The following is a 22,472-nucleotide window of genomic DNA, read 5'->3' as shown; positions in this document are numbered from 1 at the left end:
GACAAACTGCAAAAAATCCAGTAACATCAATTAGTTTGAGAAATAATGAGAGAGAAACAACATTAGAGAAAAATTTGGAGAGATGTTTTCAATGAGAATTTCTTGTAATTTGCCTAATGATGCTCCCTCGGCAGAATTATGGGAGATGTGGAAAGAGCCCCTGAATACACCTGAAGCATGTTTACAGAGGGGTTTAAAAACATGAAGGACTATATTTAGATGTTTGGAGAACTGTTTGAAGATGAGAGAACACTTGTGTTCCCACAGGCATGCAAGAGTTGGCATATACTTGTTTGACTCTACAACTCTGTTGGGCATTATCATGCAGGAATGAAGGCAGGTGAATAGTTTCACTTATATTAGAAAGATATTGTAAGGGAGGAATCTTTTTGATCCTTTGCAGTCCAAGGACTGCCATGAAAAGAGAAACCAGAATTAATGCATGGCTGGTAAATGCGTTGCCTAAAAGGAACAAAGTGATCCTACTTAATGACTGAAACAGCTGCAGGTACATTAAGTTGAAAACATGAAATAAATGTGGTAGGTTTATTAGAAATAATGTTTACTTTTGAGTAAAAAGCTGTTGATTCCTTCTGGAAAACTTAAAAGATGTTACGCCTGTGCTTGTAGAGAGAACATACCTATAACGAGTAGCGTAAATTTGCTGAAGAGACCAGTAGTTAACGTGGCCAGCAACCGAATGCAAAGAACTGTGGCCTGTGTGTATTCAAGGAGCAAAAAAGCTGTTCAAAAATAATACCACAATAATACCACGTCTTCAAACAATCTTCAGTGATAAAATCTAATAAAAGAAGAAATAAAACATCAAAATGCTCAATTGTCTGTTTCAGACAGTTTACCATCAGAGCCGTGACTTAGGACACCAGGTCACTTGCGTTGCACTGGCTCGGGCGAATTGTCGTAATGCTCTGGTGGTGACTTAGTGGCCTGTGTTAAATGATTTGCCCATCTCAGCCCGGCTTCTTGAAGACCGATGCTGATATTGCAGGCAACATCTCACAGGCCACGGTGACTTGTCAGCTGTCATAGAGGCCGAGCAGCGGTGTACAGCCTTTGGGTGGATTCAGGCAAGTGTCACAGGGCAGTCAGCTGGGGTGGGAGAAATAACAAAGCCACACCACTCAGCAATATATAACCTCAGATTTAGTTGCTTGGATTGGGAATGGTGAGTAGATGGCAGTTCTCTTCTGTGATATGCACACACTCCACGTACAAATCCAAACTCTCGGCCTTTACCACATGGGTCCAGGGAAGAGGACTCCTGCCCAGACCAGTCAGCGTGGCAGGTCCTGGCTTGCAGCTTGGCCCACGCGTGGGGTGGCTCCACCTTTGGTTCTACTTTCTCAGTTGTGTTAGATATCCGTGTGTGGAGCCCTGTGCAGCCCCAAGCCTCGTAACCAGTTGTTTCTTCCTGTGTTTGATTGTCACCACGAGCAGTCCCAGGCTGCTCTGTTTGGCTTTACCTGTGTTGAAGGCATCTTACTACTGGGGAGGAGATTCCCATCACCATACAGTCTCCCACCCCAAATCTGTTACCAAGTGTGAATGTAGAAACATTTGCCTAATTAAATTCATATTTTGCTTCTTTCTTTTCCAGTTCATGCCAGTTTAGTCAGAGCTGAGCAGATGTAGTCCAAGTCTTATTTGACTGGGCAGTCTCTGGCTTTCAGGTATGCTTCAGAATGTGACAGACGTGTTAGCAGGGAAGATTGTACTGACTGACTGTCCCTTAGTATGCATTGTGAACGTGAGAGAGTATGATCTTTTGTTTCTGTCTTCAAGTGAGTGTGCAGACTGATGTTCGGTTTTTGAGATGGGTTGCTACATGTGTGTTTCATTTACCTGAAATAAATATAAGTTGTATTTCTTCAAAGATATTATAAATGAGAAAGTAGTGTAAGCCATAAGTAAAGTGAGAAGAGAGATTAAATCCACACAAATGGATTTATTTTTTTTTCACACCGTGTAAGAGGGAATACCTCTAGCAGCTACTAAATACAACTTCCTGCATCCAGAGATGCAACTTTTTGAGAGGTAAAGCTGTTAGTGTTAATCTGTGTACAGTAGTGACTGCTCCAAAAAAAAAAATTGGGGACTCTTCTGTGTAGGAATTGGTGCTCTGAAGATGACATTAAAGCCTTTCTTATATAATACAGGAGTTCAGTGGAAGTGTGCACAGCGTGTGCCCCAGGAGCAGACCATGCACTGCGGGTGGTGCCTCTGCGTCAGCAGGGCACGTGCAGAGTTAAGATGCTGTGTCTGTGCCTTATTCCTGATATACTGCGAGCACCCAGTCTTTCTGCCAGTAGTTCCCTCTTCAGGTAAGAGCGCTCCTGAAAATTATGGCTACTTAGTGATTTCTTGGTATGGCTATGCAAATGCTAATGGGATCATCAAGAAATTATTTGGTTTTTGTTATTAAATGTCTATTGCATTAAAGAAGCAGAAGGGTAATGTCTGTCTTGCTCCTACATTTGTACTCCATTAACCTAAAGAGCAAAATGAGGAGTCTGGCAAGCCTTACGTTTTCAGTGCAATCCAGTCAAAAACTTTGCGATCCCTTTCTCATTATTATATAAGAATATTGTGGGGGAACTCAGTCAAAAGCCAGATAGGAATCTTATATTTGTCATGCTGCTGTAACTACCATTAGCAGGTATGTTTGAGGGATCATAAAAACACCGTGTTTGTCTGAAAAGATGAATTTCCCATAAAATTATGTTGGTGTGAATTCATTATAGTGCCATCATTTATAGCTTCATGGCCTTTGTCCCATAGTAGCTTTTCAATGCCACCGCTAGAAGCCTGTATCAGAGTATCTAGCCCACACACCTGGGTCACGTCTATGCTCCTTTGAGTTAGTAGCTTGAAACTTCATTTTCTCTCCTACGTTCTGAAGTTTTCCATCACTTACAGTGCCAAATACACTTGCCTGTAAGTAGATTTAAAAGTTCTTACATTTAACAGCTTTTTTTTTGTTTAGTAAAGAATACGTGAACTTAATGTTTAGTAAAGGTACAAGCTTTGTCAGTCTAAATGCAGCAGTGGAATTGAGGATGCTTTTTGGAGATTTTTCTACATGGGTTTCTCAATCTGATGTTGCTATAGCATTTTTCCTTTAAATGAGCTAGAGCATAGTCTAGCTGAATGTGCATATTTTTTTACAGCCTATAGTAAGTTGTTTTTCTTGCTACATTCTTGTCCCATCCTTTCCAATGTGAATAATATTGGCACAGCTCACCCAACATTCAAATTTAGTAGGCTCCATTCAGAGATGGTGTTTAAGAGAAGGAAAATGTAATTAACAGAGCTGACTGTGGGCTTAAACCTGTTCAAAGCACCGAATAACCTCAGTCAGTTTAATAGATTAAAAATACTCATAGAAAAGGCAAAAAACGTTTAACATGTTAAACAAAATGCAGGTTGAAATTTCTAATAATTTTTTTCAGCAAAAAGCTTTTTGTCCCAAATCAAGATTGTATGTATGTCTTCATTCAAAATATTTGAAATTAGAGGGGTTGGTCATCAGTGATACAAAAGCCTTTTTTTTGACCATATAGAGGAGGTCCTGATCTCTGAAGGACAAAATTGCAGACCCACTATGTACAAATAGGAACCTCCCCATCTGTGAGCTTACGGTAGGCCACGTGGTTGAGGTTTCTGTCTGAAATGGCTGGGAAATCAAGCTAATACAGGCTCAGCTGTGATTCTTCTGATACAGGGGGCTTCCCATCTATTGGTAACTGCAGTAGGACGAGCTGATTTAGCACTAGACTGTGTCCAACACGCTCATGTTAACTTAAAGAGTTTTCATTTTTCACTTCCTTTACTGTAGCTATTGCATAGAATCAGTTGTTCTGTGAAGTTCAGTCAGTGGGAAATTCAGAAGGCAGATAAACAGGTATCTGATCTGAGAGACAAGCACTTGATATTTTACGTGTATTTGTTTTAAAGCCAGTAATGACATCACGTTTTCATAGAGTAAATAGTCAATACATATGTTAAAAGCTTGACCATTCATCACTAGGAATGTGCTGTTTCTGGTGTGTCTAGTTGTAGCAATTGGTAACATGCATCCCATTTACGCATCTGGGACACAAGTTGTAAGTTTTTCTCGTTTTGTTTTATAAATAATCACATGTAATTACTGTTACATTTTTGTCCTTCTCAAGTCCAGTTCTTAGGTTTAGTAGCTCCTAATTTTTTATTATCTTAGCAATGCAACAGTATGCATAAGCTTTGTAAGAGGTAATGGGAAGGAAAATAAAGCTGTTTAACTTTACTTCTTTTAAAACTATTTTCTATTAATGTATTCTAGGACACAAAACCTTACACTGATAAATAAATACAGACAAGCATTCTGTACCAAACACCTACTTTATTTCACCTTTTATTAAAAAGAACCACCAAATGGTATTTTACTCTGAGTAATTACCTTAGATGTTTAAAATAATCTTAAGCAAATACTTGTTTTGCTTTTTTAAAATACACATTACCGTGACAGCCAGTCACCTACCCATTTCTAAAAAACGCCTACACTTTCCTAAAATAATAGTAGAAAATTTTCAGCATTGCAACTATTAAAGCACGGAGAGTCAAAATGAGAAAATGTCTCGTGGCTTACTCATTACATTAGGTAGTTACTACCATTCAGCATTCATGAAAGTAATAAAAAGACACAACAAGCAGACACTGGGTTTTACCAATTTTATTTCTAGACTTTAGGTTGTTGTTTTTTTGTTTTTTTTTTAAGATTTTTTTTTTTTGCTGGAAACTTGTCTGTTACAGGTCTGTTGGTGAAAATGTGCATTTCAGACCAGTGATGCCAATAAGTACAATATAAAAATGTACAAATCTGAATTGCTTGCTTACTACAGATTGTTATAATAATGTGACAAATAAAGCATCTCTGTTGGCACATGAACCCACTTATCTGGATTTGGCCTTTTAGTACATACAATAGTTAAAGAATTTTGCAGTACACACTGCCACTCAGTGTAACACATAATATAACTGACAACCACTAACTCAGTAATCATGTTTGGTTCAGAGACACAGAGATGCCACGAACAGAAGTGTTTTATGAGGTAAGCAGTAAATGTTCCTGAAATTTGGACAGAATGTATCCAGTCCTCCTGGGTCCTGCGACTGCTAGTAGCATTGCAATGCTTTGTTTATGCACTATGTAGGATCTTAACTGCATTTGCCTCAAAGAGTTCTAATTCTGTTTTGGTTTAGCAGCATACAGGCAACAGCTAGATTATTCTTCAGCATACAACTCTGTTAGCTGGCTTATTTATGAGATTTACAGGCTTTTTAAATTAGCATTATGCTATAATTAAAAAAAAAAAACTAGTATATCATAACAGATTAAACACACAAAATACTTAGAGTTCCAGAAGATAACCTATCATACCAACTGATGTGTCCCAATTGATGGGTAAGCGCATCAGGTGGCATACAAGAGTTATATTATAATGCACCTTTCATATATCACTTGTGGCTAATAACACAGCTTAAAACTACTATGATAATAAACCCCAGATCAGACAAAGAATCCAGCTTTATAAAATGCGCAACACCATAAAAACTGACATTACTTGATCTTCTGAAATGTCTGCCATTTTAAATTAATGCAACCTAGTTGCAAATCGCGAGACCCATTCAGAATAACGTTCGATGCATTTCCATTTGCAGTAGAACTATGAGGCACTGTGTACGAACATTAAAACCTGGTCTAGACACGGTTAACTGAAGTATGAGGTATTGTGAAACAGGAACCTTTTTGGAATAGAGCAGTAATCACATTAAGTAAAAATTGATCACATAAAAAATCTACAAAAAAAATGATGTCAATAATATAATTTTCTATGAGAAAATTAAAACCTATAACATGGCAGTATATGACATTGTATAACAAAAAAAAAAAAACTGATCCACAAAATAGCAGCAAAACACAATGACAAAGATACAGAAAAGCAATGTTAATTTTTTTTTCAAACCATGCTGGGAATTTATCCATAGCAGCTCAATAAAAATGGAGCATCCGCTCCTATTCTTTTCTCTTTTTCTTTTTTTCTTTCTTTTTTTTTTCTTTTTTTTTCCTTTTCTTTTTTCTGTTTTTTCTTTTTTCTTTTTTTTTTTTTTTTTTTTTTACAATCAACACCTTAGCGGCAGTTTTCTCACATACATTTCACCATCACATTCTCCTCGAGCATCAACTTCAACAGCTATGTCCACGTCCCTTCAGCTACTTCCTAAAATAATAATAAAAAGATACATAGCCAAGATGTGCAAATTTTCTATTTGTAGCTAAATTAAAAAAAAGGGGGGGGGCATATACTGGAATAGGAACTTCTTTCAAGTACTCCAATTTTCGTATCTATTAACTATGGCGTTTTTTTCATGGTTAGACTGCTACTGAAAATGTGTAAGGGGCCAAATAGACTGCTTTGTTTTGGGTTTGGTCTCTGAAGTGTCCTTTTTTTCTTTACTAAGCTGTGTTAAAACTGCAACATCAAGGGTAGAAAGATTTTTTTTTAAAAAAGGGGCGATTGCATTATTTTACAAATCATACTGGCCTTACGAACATCCTCTGCAATAAATATTCTTTTTAGCCTTAACTATAAATTATATATTTTAGTGTTTAAAAACCTTCAGCTGTAAAACATCTAAAGAAAATCCTTAAACTATGTGTCCTATATGTGAACCTTTAAGGCCCCTAATTTATAAAGATGTGTTGGCACCAAAGGATTTCTAAACTTCAACTTTTCTATAGAAAAGGATAGGAAGATATCCTGGCAATTTGTGAATGCAATTTCTCTCACTGGAACGCAACCTTCGGAAAAAAAAAAATCACCTTTCCTCTAACACCATAGTTAAATGCACTTGCCTTGCAATTCCAAGTTTGCGAACAAGCACTTAATATATTTCCAAACCATTCCATTAAAAAAAAAAATTCCCACACAATAAAAGAATGTATTTCCTATATCTAATGGACTGAAAGTGCTTTGAATGGAATGGTTTTAGAATATTACAAACAACAACAAAAAAAAGACTAAACTGTGGATTGAACCTGACCATAATTAGGCTGAATATCTGCGGGGTCAGACCAGCATTTTTACACAGGTAACTACAAAAATATGAAGATTACAAAAATATAATATATTATGTCACTATTTCGGTTTCTCTTTATAATAGAGTATCGTATGAGTAGTACATTGGCCTTTCCCAACAATGCTAAGCTGGAACCCTACAAATGCACAGGCAATCCACAGGCACGCACACACACACACACACAAAAAGATTAACATATAATAATGCTGTATACTAACATACACTAACTTATGGGTTACGTTAACCATTTATAAGGTGAAGAGGATAAAAAAAAAAAACTAAGGAAATAAAATAAACATTTACAGATGAATTATAAAGTGACTAAATGCATAAGCAAGCAAGATACAGAAAAGCCTAGAACTGCGTTAAAGCTATGCTTTTTAAAGAAAAAAAAAAGAATATTTCATTTACTATCTAAAAAAACCCTCTTCTACTTTAAAAATGGTTGGTTGGTTTGTTTTATATGTAAGAAATCAAATCTAATACCTCCCCTGGAGACATTTTGTGTGTTAATGCCTATTTTTACAACATACAGACAAGAACACTTTAATATAAAAACTAGTTGATTATTATTGTATAAAATCCTCTATTTTTGTAGCACAAACCCCTGGGGGTAATGCAAATACTATTTTTTTCTTTTTTAAGACAGTTTTTGGGGTATTTTTTGTTTATTTGTTTGTTTGAAGTCACAGATGGAAGGGAGACAGAGCAAGAAAAAATATAACAAGACGGGTTTTCCCTTCTGGTATAAAAATGTCCTGGAGAAAAGGGTTTCTGGGGGGGAGATCCTGATGCTGATTCCTTCTCAGATGCCCTTTCTTTGTCTGCTTCTCTTGCCAAGCAAACCCATTAGAAGAAGTCCTCTTAAATGTTCACATCTCGCACATCAGTAGGTGTGCAGGAAAGGTCTGCTTCATCCTCTACAGTCTTTGTTTCTGAAGATACGTTGTGCTGCTGTGCCTGGCGTAGACTGGATTCAAGGAGGGATTCGATCTGTTCTTGGCAGGCTCGTAAACAATCCTAGAGAAGATTAAATGGAAGGAGAAAAAAGACCCAGGGTCCTTTAGAAAAATACAAAGACCACAGACCACGTACCATCTCTTGAAAAGCCAAGAGAAATACAATGACGTTATCTGGGAGGGCAGCACACTCAAAGGAGAGCAGGAAGAGCAAGAGGAACACTAACTAGTGAGAGCACTGGATGAGCTACCCAAATTGCTGCAGGGTGCTAACCTGGATCCCGCACTCAGTAACTGACTCCTGCCATCTATTTCATGGCCAATGCGAGCGTTCTCCATACACGGACCTCTGGACAAAGGACAGCTCTCAGTTTGCTCTTAGTCTCAGCACTACAGGAGGAACACGATGAGCGCTCCGCTACCATCACACAGGCACTCGCTTCCCTGGCAGGGCCTTGGCACAGCAAGATGGAGCTTGCCTGTTGGAGCTTTACTGCAGTGCTTCTTGCCTGGGCTGCTAACACTTCAGCAGTTACGTGCAAATCCATCCGTACCATCTTTTACCTCAGTCTTTTAGACCTTTCAAAAACACAAGATCTCTGACTGGACAGCACTGTGAATCAAATCATAATTAAATGTAACGGAAAAGACATAAAACTGGGCTGGAGTCAGGGCTGGTCCAAGTATTGCTGATGCCGTCATGATTTCTACTTTTACCGCAAAAAAAAAAAACTTCAGCAGTGCACTTTATTACAAGGGATGGCCATAAATGGTGGTTTCCCCAGGCTGAGGTCTGATGATACAAAGTTCTTAGATAGAAGTGCCATATTTTTGTATTTAGATATACACACCTGAAGTTGCCAGCCAACCGCTACTAGCTACAGCAGTGGGCAGCTCAGGTTAGTGAACTGATTTCTGACTCAGAAAGCATCTGAACAGAACATCACCGACCACCACTGACCATCTTTGTAACCACGCATTATAAAGTGCTGCCAAGCTTTCAGTTTGCTCCTGCAGTCACCTTAACAGTTCAATTCAGGTGAGAATTTTTTCCCCTCATTTCACAACCAGTTTCTCAGCCCTCAATGTCTACACAACCCTGCCAAGTGCCCGGGAGGGTGCAAGGGCCTCGCTTTTGCACCCACTTCAGCCTGAATTAAAAGCACCAAGTGCTCTTCTCCTGCGGGAAAAGGGAAAACTTCCCCAGCCATTAAAGCATACCCAGAGTAGGTATGGCCAATTCTACCCACTGGTCCACAGCAAGGAAATCTGGAGAAAGCCTGCGAGCTCAACCTGTCCAACTTCCTGCACATTACAGCTGTGTTCCTCAGCGCCACATACACCCATCGCAAGGACACACAACTGGTGCCTCAAACAGGCAAAACAATCACACTACATTTTGCCAAAATTCCTCCAGCGTGCTGTTTACTCCTATCTTTACAACAAACATCATACGCTTTTTCCCAACATATTTAACTCTGTGTATTAAGGACTTTGAAGTTTCCTTTAAGTATCGCCTTTTCTGATTTAACCTATGACATGTGTTAGCCCTTGCGGTGAACCCAGTCTTCCATGATAAATTGCCGTCAAAAGTGTTAGGATGTGCATGACTGAGAATGAATGTTGTTTTCCTGAGAGGGTGACCTGCCTGCTGTTTTCTTTATTTCCCAGTTTCAATTCTGCCTTCATTCAGAGGCTTCTTGTGTGATCTACCAGCTTTTCACTGATTCCACTACCACAAGAATCTCCTCTGCCACCAATAAGGGCACATGGCATTTGGGGTAAAATAAGATTAGAAACCCAAGCAAACAATTCTCTGCAAGTCCTTTCTGAGAGAGAGGGAGGTTAATCCTACCTCTAAGCAGATCAGACCATCAGTTACAGCTCACTGAAAACACATAACCTATGACCTTTTCTGGTTTAAACCCTAGTGTAATATTTCCTCTTGACAGAGACACACAGCGTTTTAAATGACAAAAAGAAACGCCTCATATCCTAGAGTCATGATGCCTTTGGCTCCTACATTCCTCTGGCCTCCACAGTAAGATCTCGATGAAGTCCCTTCACCCCGTCGCAAGATGCAACAGCCCAGGCCTGACTGCAAGGCTCCTACTCGTGTGTCCTGCAGCACGTACCTCAGCCGCACTTGGGTGTGTTAAATAGTAGGTGAACAGAGGTTTGGGGAGATTTTCAGTTTTACAAATCCAGACACTTTTGTGGATAATTCTGTGACAACAAGGTAGCGTGCCAGGCAGTGTTATAACAAGGTAGTGTTTCCAAATTGAAAGCCAATTTATTTTCAGACCAAAGCAAATCCCATTTTTGGTTTGGTTTTTAATGCTATTTGCATATAGCATGTTTGAGCTCTGAAAATTCAAGCCATTCAAAAGGATTTCTTTAAATTACCTATTCGTCTCCCTCTGGACTCCAATCATGAATAATTACATAGGACTACATCATTTAAAGGTAATTTTTGACCACAGCTTTTTTTTTCCTGTGAGATTCTCAGAGTACAGCCTATTATATCTGTATTTTTGTAAAACATAATCCTTACAATTTATTATGAACTGTACTCTTATGTTACAAATGACTGAATGTTTTTGTTTTTTTTTTAAGTGATTTAGGCATTTTGGTTCAAATCATTTTTTATTCAGATAACTATTAGATGAGTAGTTTGTCTACAGGAATCTTAGAACTAGCAAAAATAACTGCAAAATATAAAATTCACTGTGACCAACTTAATGAAAGCTTTTTTCATTCTTAGCAAAAATACTTCCTAACACAGAAAAGCAAATACTGAACTTGTGCATTATTCTGATAACTTCTCCCAACAACTTTTCTGCTTCACTACCCAAATTTTCAATGCCCACAGTTTGTTCAAGGTCATAAACCCTTCCTGGATTAATTAAGCTCCTCAGTGGAAAAAAAAAAAAAAAAAAGGAAAAAAAAAGACTAGACTTAGTAGTGGTCAAATACCTTTAACACACAAGACATGATCAGACTCCAGGGTCAGATACACTAAAGGAAACAAACAACAACAAAAAAAGAAGCTGCTTGAAAATCCTTTGTTACTGCCTGACCCGTTCTGGATAACAAGCACATGTCTGAAGGTGCCTCTGAGTAGGGGCAGGCAGGAGACGAATTCCAATGTACTAACTGACAGCATGGAAACCCAATCTAATCTAGTTTAGCAAATTTCTGGCCTGGAAATGAATGTCAGGTAAAATTCAATCTGTTTGGATGATGGGGTCAAGAATAGAATGATGGAAGACAGCCCAAGACTTCTAATTGTGATTATCTGACTTCTAATTACCCCTGATCAAAGGCAAAATGGGAAATTGGACTCCTACCAATGTAAACATGAACCATAAAGGAATTCCAATCAGGTGATACTCATTTTACTTTAGATTCAGCTTTCTTTGAGACTAAAGGTAAAAAAGCGTAATTATGTAACCTGAAATCAAACAGCTGCTCTAGCTAATAGATAATCTGGGAGAACGTTAGCCATGTTGTTAATAAATGCATGCTCCTAATATTTCAAGACAATGCAATACAAAGCGTATTCAATCGTGCAGTCTGACAAGGGGAACCATCACATAACAAACTTCACATAGGTGCTAGCGGAACAGGTACAAGCAATAGCAGGGTTACAGGGGCTGGTCTCACAGGGAATTTTCTTTGCAGCAGAATCGCACTGTGTATGAAACCGAACAATTTTCTCTATTTCAATCAGCAGCAGTGAAAGATGCTCTACCCTTATTATGTTACAAACACGACAACATACATGTACGTAAGGTAAAAATTTATGCTCCTTATTTTCTGTAGTAACATATACAAAAACCCTTACGCTTCTAACTCTAGCTGCTCTAACACATAAATATATTTAGCAATAAAAGCTGGAAGGGAGTTACTTCCTTTCAAAGCTTTTAGTTTTAAGTTCAGGTCATACAGATTGCGACCTTACAATGACTCTGGACAATAAAAAGCAATAAGCATTCATTCTCTTCTTGGTAAAACTTCTTTTTCTTTTAAAAGAGCTCTGTCATCAACTAAGTCAAGTCACGTAAGGACATGCTGTTGTTCTCCAAGATGTAAGAGAATTTATTTCAATGCTCTCTATCAGGAATGATTAAGTAATATTTTTGTTTGAATCAGGTACTATCAGTACCGATAGCAAGCCTAGTATTTGTCCCCAGTACCTGCTTCGAATATCTCGCACTGGATAGAGGCCAACCATACACTCACGTATCTACTCTGTTCACAAACTCACTAAAAGTATGACATGTGCCCACCAAACTGAGCAGCAGGATATTTACAGCGTATGATTTCAGCATTTGAAGTTCCTACAGTATTTAACATACCAGCACTGGATCCATTACTACTTCAGCTGCAGTAATCTAAATAGCAAAAAATAACATGCCAATTTCTGAAGCATGGTAAAGGTGATCAAAGTAATAGTCTGTGATATGGTATTTGTCAGCAGTTGTTTCACATAGTCTAACGTAAAATACTCTTTTGTGAGTAATTCACTATGATGCATTTGTCTTTCCACAAATCACTCAATCCTGTCAACGAAGTCCAATTACACAAAACTAGTTTTGAAGGGTCTGGACTAATACAGCTCTCCATGTATTTAAATTATTAACGTGTAAAATAATTTAACAGCATCTCAAAGGTTCTGCCGCTAACCACAGAGTTGTCTTTATTTGACTCATTGTCCAGCGCTTGGAGACCTCACAAGAACCTTTTTAAAGCATCTATTTATTGGTCTTCCACATTGTTACAAAACAAAGCTCAACTCTGCCCCAACTTCACACACCATTATGACATGGATCATTGACTTTAGGTCTTCCTTGTAGGCTCCCTTCCTGGCCCATTCACTCATGAAAGGTTTATTGCTCACTAGTTACTGATGTGCATCTCCTGGAAGCTGCAGGGCAAAATGAGAGTCCTGTGAGGACCATCTACCTTGTCAGAAAGTCGTGGGACAAACATTTGTTCCAAAAAGGAATTCAATACCAGCTACTGTGCAGGTCTAGCACGTAATAAACCAAATTAGATCATTAGAACTCTTTTAAGAAGGGCTTTTTCACACCACTTGGCACAATAAAAGGCCTCAAGAATGGTCAAAGATAAGGTCAGAGATACCACGAGGTCCATTTATTGCAATCTCAGTAACTATTTCCTTGCCTTATTTTAAAAGTTTTGTTTTACACAGACCGCTGGTTTCATTGCCTACAAGCAAATACAGCTTCTGCAATTGTTCAAAATCAGATCAGGGTTTCCTTGGCATTGTCAGATACACCTCTCACGAACATCAGAGCTGGATGTGGCACTCCTATCAGTGACCTGCAGCAGTGTAATCACTGATTATTAATGGCTATAAGGACAGCTAAGTAACTAGGACGAACACAAGCGAACATCTTCAAAAAAAACCCACTCTGAGGTTTGACCTTTATCAAGATTTACTGCCCGATTAGCTACTACGCAGCAAGCAGACATTCATTCTTAAACTCTAAGGCAGGAGATCAACTGAGAAGAGTCACTTACCGGATCACATTTGATAACTTGTGATAGGAAATGTGTGAGGCATTGATAGGAGAGGAAAGTGTTAGTGTTCCCCAGATGCAGGCCTTGTACAGCTGCTACCACGCTGCCAGCTGCGATCATGGAAGGTGGGTTTGAAATAAATTTAACATCTGTATGAAGAAAGAAGGAAAAAAAAAAAGACTGAAATGATTGCTTTAGGAGAAGCCTGCCCATACACATACACTCTCTACCAGCGTGGCTTCAGCTGCCAACTGTTGCATCCAGAGGAAGGGAAATGGTAGCAGAAGCTGCCTCCTGCTCCGCACCGCTACAGGCCCCAACCTGCAGACACTCAGCCACGCGAGCAACTGTGCTGAGTGAGTAGCCCTGCTTAGCACGAAGCCTGGGAGGCTTCACCTTCAGGGATTTTTATCATAAGCAGGGCCCCCATTCTTCGAATGTTAAAATACTTTACTCATACAGATAATGCCACTGGGGTCAACAGCGCTATACATCCGAGAGAACCTGCGCTCGCGCGGTCAGACCCTAGGTGCACTCTAATCAGGAGTCCTTGGGCCCTTTAAAGCAGAAACCTTTGCACTGACATTCAAAGGAATATAGCCTTAATGAACATCGACAAAAAGAAAGAAAGAGAAAGAGTGCTTAACCCCGTCAGGAGGCAGATAATCCATATTTAAATTAAGGTTTCATCTTAAAAATGCTTTGTCTCAACCTAGCCTCTTGTCAGTGGCTGCCATCCATCCTGGCAACAGGGATTTAATGTAAATGTGGCATAACTAAGTGACGGGGGTCCCAAGAATTGGCGGACAATCAGTTACATTCTGATGTGACACCATGCTGACAAGAGGCTGGGCCCCCTTCCAGACTGCATTGCTGTAGGTCTCTCCACAAAGCCACTCCCATGATTCCTTAAGGGGCTATCTCTGCCATTTAGCATGTTTTTGGTGTGTGTGTGTGTGTTTTTAATAAGAATAATCCACATTTTAATGCTAAGACTCTTTCTGCAGAACAGGAATGCGTTTGATCCATGGCAGCGTACACCTTAGAAGAGAATCGGAAACAAAAGGAAATAAGTGGCACGAGTAAACATCTAATTTTGTGAGGAAGAAAGGGAAATGCCACATTATACACAAGAACCTGAGATACATTCCTTCAGCTTTTATCAGAATACAACTTCCTCTGGGTCGAAAAAATATAAACCATCTGTCAAACCCTTGAATGAAATCAAAGGCATGGACAGCTTAGAGTGCTCAGTGGAACAGTTTAAGTATTAAATCATGCATCTCCTTTATTATGATAAAATAACTTTTGTGTAAATGTTTTACCAGTGAAACTAAAGACTTTGGGACTCTGTGGAAGTCCTCTCTCTGAATCTGTTCAGACATCTCTGATGCTCCATTGCAGCTCAGACCAATACCCACCTTCAAAAGGGCATTTCACCCCGCGTCCTATGAACCTTCCAAATTAAAACCAATACAATTAATGGTGGCCAAACTCTTGTGATGTACTGCAAGCTGCAAGGCAAGCTTGGTCTAAAGCCATCTCGTGTACGCTACCGTGTTTAAAACAAATGTAATTTACCCCTTTTTCCTAATCCGCCTATTTCCGGACAGACACAAATACACACACCTCCTGGCAAGCTTCTATCGTTGCCCAAAACGAAATAGTTCAGGTCGGTTACTGACAACACCAGCATTCCAGAGATGGTCCCCAGCTGAAATACTGACACACAGCAGCAGGTAGACTTCAGCATTAAGGGCTTTCAGTGGGCAACTGTGAACGCCACCAAGATTCAGGATCCAGGGGATGCAGTGGCAGTGACTTCATGCCGGTATTTGCCGATTTCCACAAACAGAAGGTGACCAAGATGTGTCAGTTTAAGGGGTCTGTCCTGGCAGGATCACGTTTGGCATTAATATTTGCGTTCTTCTTTCAAATGGAGCAGTAAACAAGAACATGAATTCATAGTCACACCCTCATTCTTTCCAAGGTGGAAAAGTGATAATGAAGTTTAAATGACCAGTTTGTGTCTGTCCCTATAACCACTCCAGACAAGCAGCATGGACTGCCTTTTTGTTGCAACTCAACAAGGAATTATTTGTGGCAGAGGCCACTAATTTCAGCATATTAATCAGGGGGCCCCTCTCGCCTGTAATTGGATGCCCCCAAGTGAAGAGTGTGGCATCATTGTCAGCCTCCATCGCCTCATCTTGCGCTATTGAGCGCCCAGGAACAAGGGGGCTTCGGTGAGATGAATTAGACCTGACACAGCCACAATGGGGTAGGGGGCCCCATCAATTGAAGCACACATCCCCAGTAGCCTATCTGAGACTTCATCCAAAAAGAATAAACAACTTCAGCGTTGTTAAAAAGAGAGAGAGAGAGAGAGGGGAGGGGGAGGAGAGAGAAGAATGCCAGCCACCCTGAAGGGAGGACAAAGCAGGCATATAGGCGCTGCAGCGCTTTAAAAAAAATTCCTAACAAGGCGAGTCACCCCTTTTCCTTTTTAAATGGAGCAGCAATTCCATCCGTCTGGAGAGCTGGGGGCTATGAATGAAAATCTTTTCATTGAGGCAAATCAAAACTGCGAACATAAATCACTTGCTGCAAGATGCAACAGGTTCCAACTGGTCACATACCTTGAGACTCCCAATTTTATAAAGGCCAGAGAATAGGAGAATTGTAACACAGTTGTTTCAAAGGGAGATCTCTCTTTCTCCATCCGAAAGGAGGAAAGCAACAACAGTAATAATAGCAATAATAATAATATAAAAGGAGCCCGGTATGTTTTGATAACCAGAGGAACATAATGAAATGCTGAAGCTCCAATATTTGTTGCTATTCATTGTTATGCTTGTATAGAGCTGCAGTTCTCCCTCAACACTGGTCTTAACTTGGGCCAAAAGAGGCCTGCTTCCTTTTGAGCTCTCCCTGCCTTGCTCGGCCATGCCAAAGCCCCATTCATTAAGCTCAATTATGTGTTAACTTCAAACAACCCCTGGTAATTTTTTTTTCTCTTTTTTCTCCCAAACCTACCACAGCACAAAGACATCCTTTGGTGAAAATGGATTTTTCAAAACTAAACCAAATCAAACAAATCCACTTCTACTAGCCAGACAACTGAAGAGGGAGCTTAGAAGGAATTCCCCTCAACTTCACCTTGCAACGTAACCTTCTCTTTCTGGAGCGAACACACATGCACACTCATCCACGAACACTTCCACAGCCTTCGCCTTGTTAAGCCAACTGGCGGAGGTTTTATTTTCTAAGCAAGCATTATTTCGCCGCCTCTTCTTACGAGCCCCTCCTTTGGTAGAGGACGCAGGCTGTACACTTCACACTGAGGATACACTGCGCTTGCCCCTGAGGCCACTTCAGCGAGTTTCACGGTGTTTTCAGTGGACTTTGGATCGGGCCCCACAGCATCCAGGCAGCACAACGCATTTGCAGTCCATCTAGGTTCGTTTTGGCAAAGGGAGATACAACACAACCCAGCAACAGCAAAGCAAAGTCCAGATGCTACTTAAGCCACATGTTATCTTCACTAGCCAACAAAGAAGTCATGAGGAAAGCAAGAGGTAGAGAGAATCCTGACATCCAAAAATAACAATAAAAACACAGAGCCTAGTGGCAGCCTTCCTGAGCGCTCTTTCCCCAGGCAATATTCCCAACTTCAGTAGGGAGCTGAAGAGGGCCCCAATTCTGGTGAGCTCAGCGCTGTTTTTTTAAAAGCTCAGTAAAACTCCCAGAACATGGTTCTCATTTACTGATCCATTCTCCAGCTGTGGTGTGTAGCAGTGTTAAATAAAGGCTCTGGATGTGCTTCCTAAAAGAAACATAACAACACCGACAGTAGATCAAAGTACTGGACTCTTAGCAAGTCTCCAACCTTTGAACTACTCTTGTTTTCATCCCTCTCATTGCCAGCACAACAACCTAGGTTAAACATCCCCATATCCAAAGGGGAGGCCAGGTAGCTGTTCTTTTTAGCAAACGGCCGAGGTGGTGTCAAACTTAGCAAGTTGCACCTTCAGAGTCCCAGCGGCCTTATCTGGTAGAATCTGTCACGGAGAGTAGGTCCGATTTTCCCAAAGCGTTGCTGCAGGTAGTTTGAAGGCTGTTTGAAGGTTGCAGCGCTCCGAACACGGAGCATTACTGCAGGCAAGCTAACTTGGGAGCTGCCCGCTGCTCGGATGTTAGCCCCAAGATGGAGAGCAATGCCAGTGTTTACAGATGTCTCCGTTAGGGTTTGGTTGTTCTATCTTTAGGCTTTGCAGGAGGGCTGATTCTGTGAAAACGACTTTTTTCTTCCGAGTGCCTGCAATCTTTCTTCAATCTTTTTTTTTTTTTTTTTAAACCAAATCCATCTCTGGAAAATAAACTATGCAGCGTTAATTGGGTTCACTAACCACACATATCCCAACAAGGTTTTCCAGTGCGGACACCGCATGTCCGAATGCAGGCTCGGTCTCTTTTTTAGCACAGCTGCTACTGAGCATTAACATTTAATACAGCGCTGTATCTCCTTTACACTACGTTTTTATCAGTGTTAACAGAGTGTCTGGCATTCCTCTTTACGTGCTACTGCAAAAGAACATTTGCTTTGGCTGCTTCTTCTTCCTTATTCCTTTGCCATTCCTGGATTTGTCTTGTCATACGAAAAGCAAATGCACCGAACACGTTTTGTTTAAACAGAGTATCTTCCCTCTAGGACTTCTTTTGTCCCTGCTCCTCCGCTCCGGCCTGCGGGACGCGCGAGATCTGGCGATCAGAACGGCTCTCCCAAAACGCTTTTCCTTCCCACTTTGCTAGGGTTCAGCGGGTAAAGCCGGTACACGTACAAACACACACACACACTTTGCATGCAAACACGGAACTTCAAAGGACCAGCGCGCGCAGGCACGGTGCCCTTGAAACCAAAGATCAGGCCTCTGCAAACCTGGCCTAGCGAGCGGTCGGCGTCTTTGGCTCCTCTGGAGGCCGCCCCTGCACATGGCTCCAGCTCAGCACGTGGTCAGAGGGGTGCAGATGGCAGGGGCTGGGTCTGGTGCCAGGAAAGCCTCTGTGCCGCGTGGCCCTCCTCCAACCCGCCGCCACGGAGCAGGGGGAAGAGGCAACTCGGAGAGGGAAGTTTTAAAACCCCCACGCAGAGCTATTCACAAGCAAAGTCTCCCTCCTCTTTTAAAGGCCGTCTGAGAACGGATCTGCACGGAGGGATTCCCCACACAGGCAGCAAGCCTTTTGCAGCCCCTGCACGAATCCTGGGGCACGGGGCTGCACACGGTGGCTGGGACACAGAGTGGGGCGCTTCTCACCCCGGCCAGCCAAACGCATTCAGCTCAGAAGAAAAGTATCTTCTGAGAAACTTACCTCTGCAAAGTAATCCACCTTCTGCAAACAACAAGGGCAAAAATCGGGGCTTAAACTACCTCCCTGCAGCCCTGGGGGCTCATGGTAGGCCATAGCTACGGGAGGCGTTAGGAGCCGGGGGCTGGGCACGTGTAGGGGAGCGACACACTTTGCTTAACGTGCAGGGCTCATACCTGTAGCGCACAGAGCCACAAAAGTCTGAGCATGTTTACGGATGATCTGCTTGGTGTCCTCTGCCAGAGGCATTTTAGTAAGGAAATGTTCAATGAAATCGTGGGGGGTCATTGCAGCCAGATTCCATTTCAGCTTATTCACCAGCAGCAGCTCCATTTGCTGCGAAAACAAAAGGGAGGAGAGGGGGAAGGAGAGGAGGAAGAAGAAGAGGGGGAAAGCGTGGTTAGCTCCGCTCAGCACCGCACCGGGGCCGCCCCCCGCCACGCCGCGGCCCGGCCGGGACCGAGCCCCCCTCGGGGCTGGCGGCCAGGGGGGGGGCCCGGCCGCCCCCCGCCGCTCCCCGGGCAGCGCCGAACCCCGCGGAGCCGCCAGGGGGCGCCCGCGCCGCGCCCAGCCCGGCCCCGGCCCCGGCCCCGGCTCCGGCTCCGGCTCCGGCTCCGGCCGGGGCAGCCCCGGGGGCCGCAGCCCGGGGGAGCGGGGGGCGGCTCGGCCCGGCCCGGCCCCGTTTGGCCGCCGGGGCCTCGGCGTCCCCCGGCTGCGGCTGTCGGGGGAGGTGGGGGCCACTCGGGCCCCCCGGGGCGCAGGGGTCCGGCAGCCCCCTCCACCGCCCCGCTGCAGGGGGGTCCCGGCCGGCGGCCCCGGGGGGGGGGCTTCGTTTGGGCCTGAAGTGCTTGAGCGTGCAATTACCAGTAATTCGTCGGGTCTGATGGAGTTATCTGTGTAAATGCACAGTTTTTCTGCGGTCAGAGGAATAGTTTCCTTCATTTTGGAAGCCACAAACATGCAGGTAGCTCCGAGCAATTGCAAGCGGCTTTTCTTGAGGGGTTCGAACGACAAAAATCTGTCCAAGTAATTCATCGCCAAGGGGAAAACTTCCTCTTCGCACTTCTGCTCCTCGCAAACCTGCAAGAGGGAGAGAGGTCGTTGAGTGCTGAATGCAACGGGGGCGAAAGCCGGGCGCCCTCTGCCTCCCTGCCCCGGCCCCGGCTCTGCAGGGCAAGGCTGGAGGAGGAGAGGCGGGCACGGCGAGCACCGGGGGCACGGGGGGAGCATCAGGGAAAATGAAAGAGAAAGTCACCGGGGACAAAGCGGGGGGAAACGCGGCGATAGAAAGCCGCGGGCGATGCGTGGTAAAAAGGGGGGGAAGCGCCGGGGAGGTTTGGCCCCGTCTCGGCGGCCCCTGCAAGGAACAACGAAAAAAGGGAGAAACGGGCTCGGGCAGGGCGAGGGGAGCCCCCCCGGCTGGCAGCGGGCTGCGGGGCAGGGCTGGCCCCCGGCCCCGTTTATTCGGCGTGGGGTTCGCCATCCCCTTCGCCCTTGTGCCGCCGATTCCCCCTCTCCGGTCGAGACACAAAGGTGGCGTCCAGCCTCATTTCCCCAGACGTCATCTTTTCAAAAAATATTTAAAAATATTTAAAAAATCCCCCGGGCTCCGAAAAAAAGCCGAAACGAAGCGGCGGGGGTCCTTAACCGAGCCCGGTGCCGGGGGTCCGCCGGGGGGGCTCCGGGGGGGCTCCCCGAAGTGAAATCCACCGCCTCCCTCTCCCGCCCCGCAGCGCGGCCGGGCGCGACGCTTCGCAGAGCGAGGCAGGGCGCTGCGCTTTCAAAAATTAATTAAAAATAGATCGCGGGCGCCCAGGGCCGCCCAAAAGGCACGAAAATGTAGCCCGGCTTCTGGGGCTCCAGCCGGGAGCCCCCCCGGCCGCGTCGCGCCCCTGCCCGAGGCCCTTTCCCCCTCGCTTTGCCCGGCCGGGCTCGCCGCCGGGCTCGCCGCCGCGGCACAGGCGCGGCGCGGAGGGGGCACCGCGGCTCCGGCCGCCCTCGGCGCCGAACAAAGAAACTTTCACCCCGCCGCTCCCCGGGGGCCGCCGCAGCCCCTCCGGCCGTGCCCCTGCCCGCAGCCCCGCCGGGCTCCCCCCGGCCCCCGGCCCCGCTCCCCCGGCCCCGGCCCCGCTCCCCCCCGCCCGCCCGGCCGCCCTTGGCGCGCTCCCCGGGACTTTCTAATTTTCTGCCGATTAATAAACACTTTTTTTTTTTTTTTTTGCTCTGCAATAAAAGAACAAAGATGGCGCGTAATACTGGCACGGGCAGCGCTTGCATACGTGTACAGGGATATTAATTTTAAAGAAACCCCCCGGCAGCGCTCAGCCGCCCGGGGGCTGCGCGGCGGGGCCGGCCCGGGGCTGCCCGGCGGGGCCGGGAGGGAGCCGGGCGGGGGCCGCCTCCGGCCGCGCTCAGCCCCCGGCTCCCCTCGCACGGCCGCCGCCGGAGCGGGGCCCCCGCGGGCAGGGGGTGCGCGGCCGCCCCGCCGGGGGGGGGCCGGGGCCGCTCCGGGCAGCCCCGGCCCCGCAGCCGGAGCCGGGGCCGGGCGGGCAGCGCCGGGGCTGAGCGCGGGGGGCGAGGGAGCGGCGCGGAACCCCCCGGAGCATACAGACCTCCAGCATCCAAGTGGCAACTATTTTCCTCATATATGGCAAGATTTCCTTCTGCACGCACTTGAAGTAGGACACCGAGGGCGAGCAGGTCTCCTCCGCCTTGAGCATTGTCTGCAGCACCCTGTCGTTGAGGAGGTTGGCATCCAGGTAGGCTCGTCGGATGGTCTCCACCTCGCAGCACAGCAGCTGATGTTCCATGTCTGCCTCCTTCGTCTCGAGTCAGTTTTCTCAAGGACTGAGTCAGTCTCTCGCTCTCTCTCTTCCCCTTCCAGGAGTCCCTTGGATGCTGCTTCTGCTACTGCCGCTACAGCCCTCTGGAGGCTGCAAAACTTTCTAACTTCCAACAAAACTGTGACGTTACTGTTGTTAAGCAGAGATCAAAGCACGAGAGAGAATGAGAAAGAGAGAGAGAGAGAGCCAAAAGCAAGGGGCAGAGCCCTAAAGCCATCCCATAGGCTTCAAGTCCTTCCCCTTTGCTTAGCTTATAGAGAGCAGGGGTTTAATGCAAATGCAAATGAGACAAGGGCTTGCTTTCTTCAAGGGCAAGGGAGAGGTGGGGGAAACCCAAATTGTCTCTTCAGTGTATCATGCATAATTTTAAAAATGGAGAGAGTTCTGCAGTGGGAGCCAAATGATGAATGGGGCTAGGCCACACACAGGCACACATGGATATAAATACAGGGAGACGCGGTTGGTATTATTTTACTGGGGGCGCCAAGGAGGGGGAGCCGGGCAGCACCAGCGCCTCGCTCTCCCTTATCAATTACCGTGCCTGCCCTCCGCGATGCGTACCTGGAAGATCTGTCCTTTAAACACACGTGCTCCCGACCTGGACGTGCAGCCTTTG

At 44.5% G+C, this 22,472-nt stretch overlaps 2 protein-coding genes across 12 annotated transcripts in view; one reads left to right on the top strand and one right to left on the bottom strand.

Annotated features, from left to right (window-relative positions):
* Window positions 1-17,409, top strand: part of LTO1 (LTO1 maturation factor of ABCE1) — a 28,438-nt gene extending 11,029 nt beyond the window's left edge. For 5 of the 10 annotated variants that reach the window (XR_011097240.1, XR_011097234.1, XR_011097238.1 and 2 more), the window contains one exon: window positions 1,619-6,174. Coding sequence is in view for 2 of the 10 variants with exons in the window: in XM_068684576.1 (XP_068540677.1) it covers window positions 1,619-1,633 (15 nt within the window). In the remaining 8 variants the exon portion in view is untranslated. Of the gene's footprint in view, window positions 1-1,618; window positions 6,175-10,048; window positions 11,086-14,653 lie in introns of those variants that run through there. The other 5 variants (XR_011097241.1, XR_011097237.1, XR_011097235.1 and 2 more) reach the window with 3 other exon arrangements.
* Window positions 6,077-22,438, bottom strand: CCND1 (cyclin D1). Of its 2 annotated transcripts, none has more exons than XM_068684569.1 (6): window positions 22,418-22,438; window positions 21,626-21,985; window positions 19,878-20,093; window positions 19,190-19,349; window positions 13,647-13,795; window positions 6,077-6,278 (listed from the first exon to the last, which is right to left on the bottom strand). In XM_068684569.1, exons 2-6 carry the CDS (start codon window positions 21,821-21,823, stop codon window positions 6,252-6,254), a joined length of 750 nt encoding a protein of 249 aa, XP_068540670.1. In that variant the 5' UTR covers window positions 21,824-21,985; window positions 22,418-22,438; the 3' UTR covers window positions 6,077-6,251. The 2 variants fall into 2 exon arrangements, with proteins under 2 accessions (XP_068540670.1, XP_068540669.1); XM_068684568.1 differs by having other exon boundaries at window positions 6,077-8,157; window positions 22,418-22,432.
* Between the last annotated feature and the right edge of the window lie 34 nt (window positions 22,439-22,472).

This window comes from Anas acuta, chromosome 5 (genome assembly GCF_963932015.1).
Source record: "Anas acuta chromosome 5, bAnaAcu1.1, whole genome shotgun sequence".
NCBI classification, from domain to species: Eukaryota; Metazoa; Chordata; class Aves; order Anseriformes; family Anatidae; genus Anas; species Anas acuta.
Note: the sequence above shows the minus strand (reverse complement) of the source record. Positions and strands in the feature narration are given on the sequence as shown.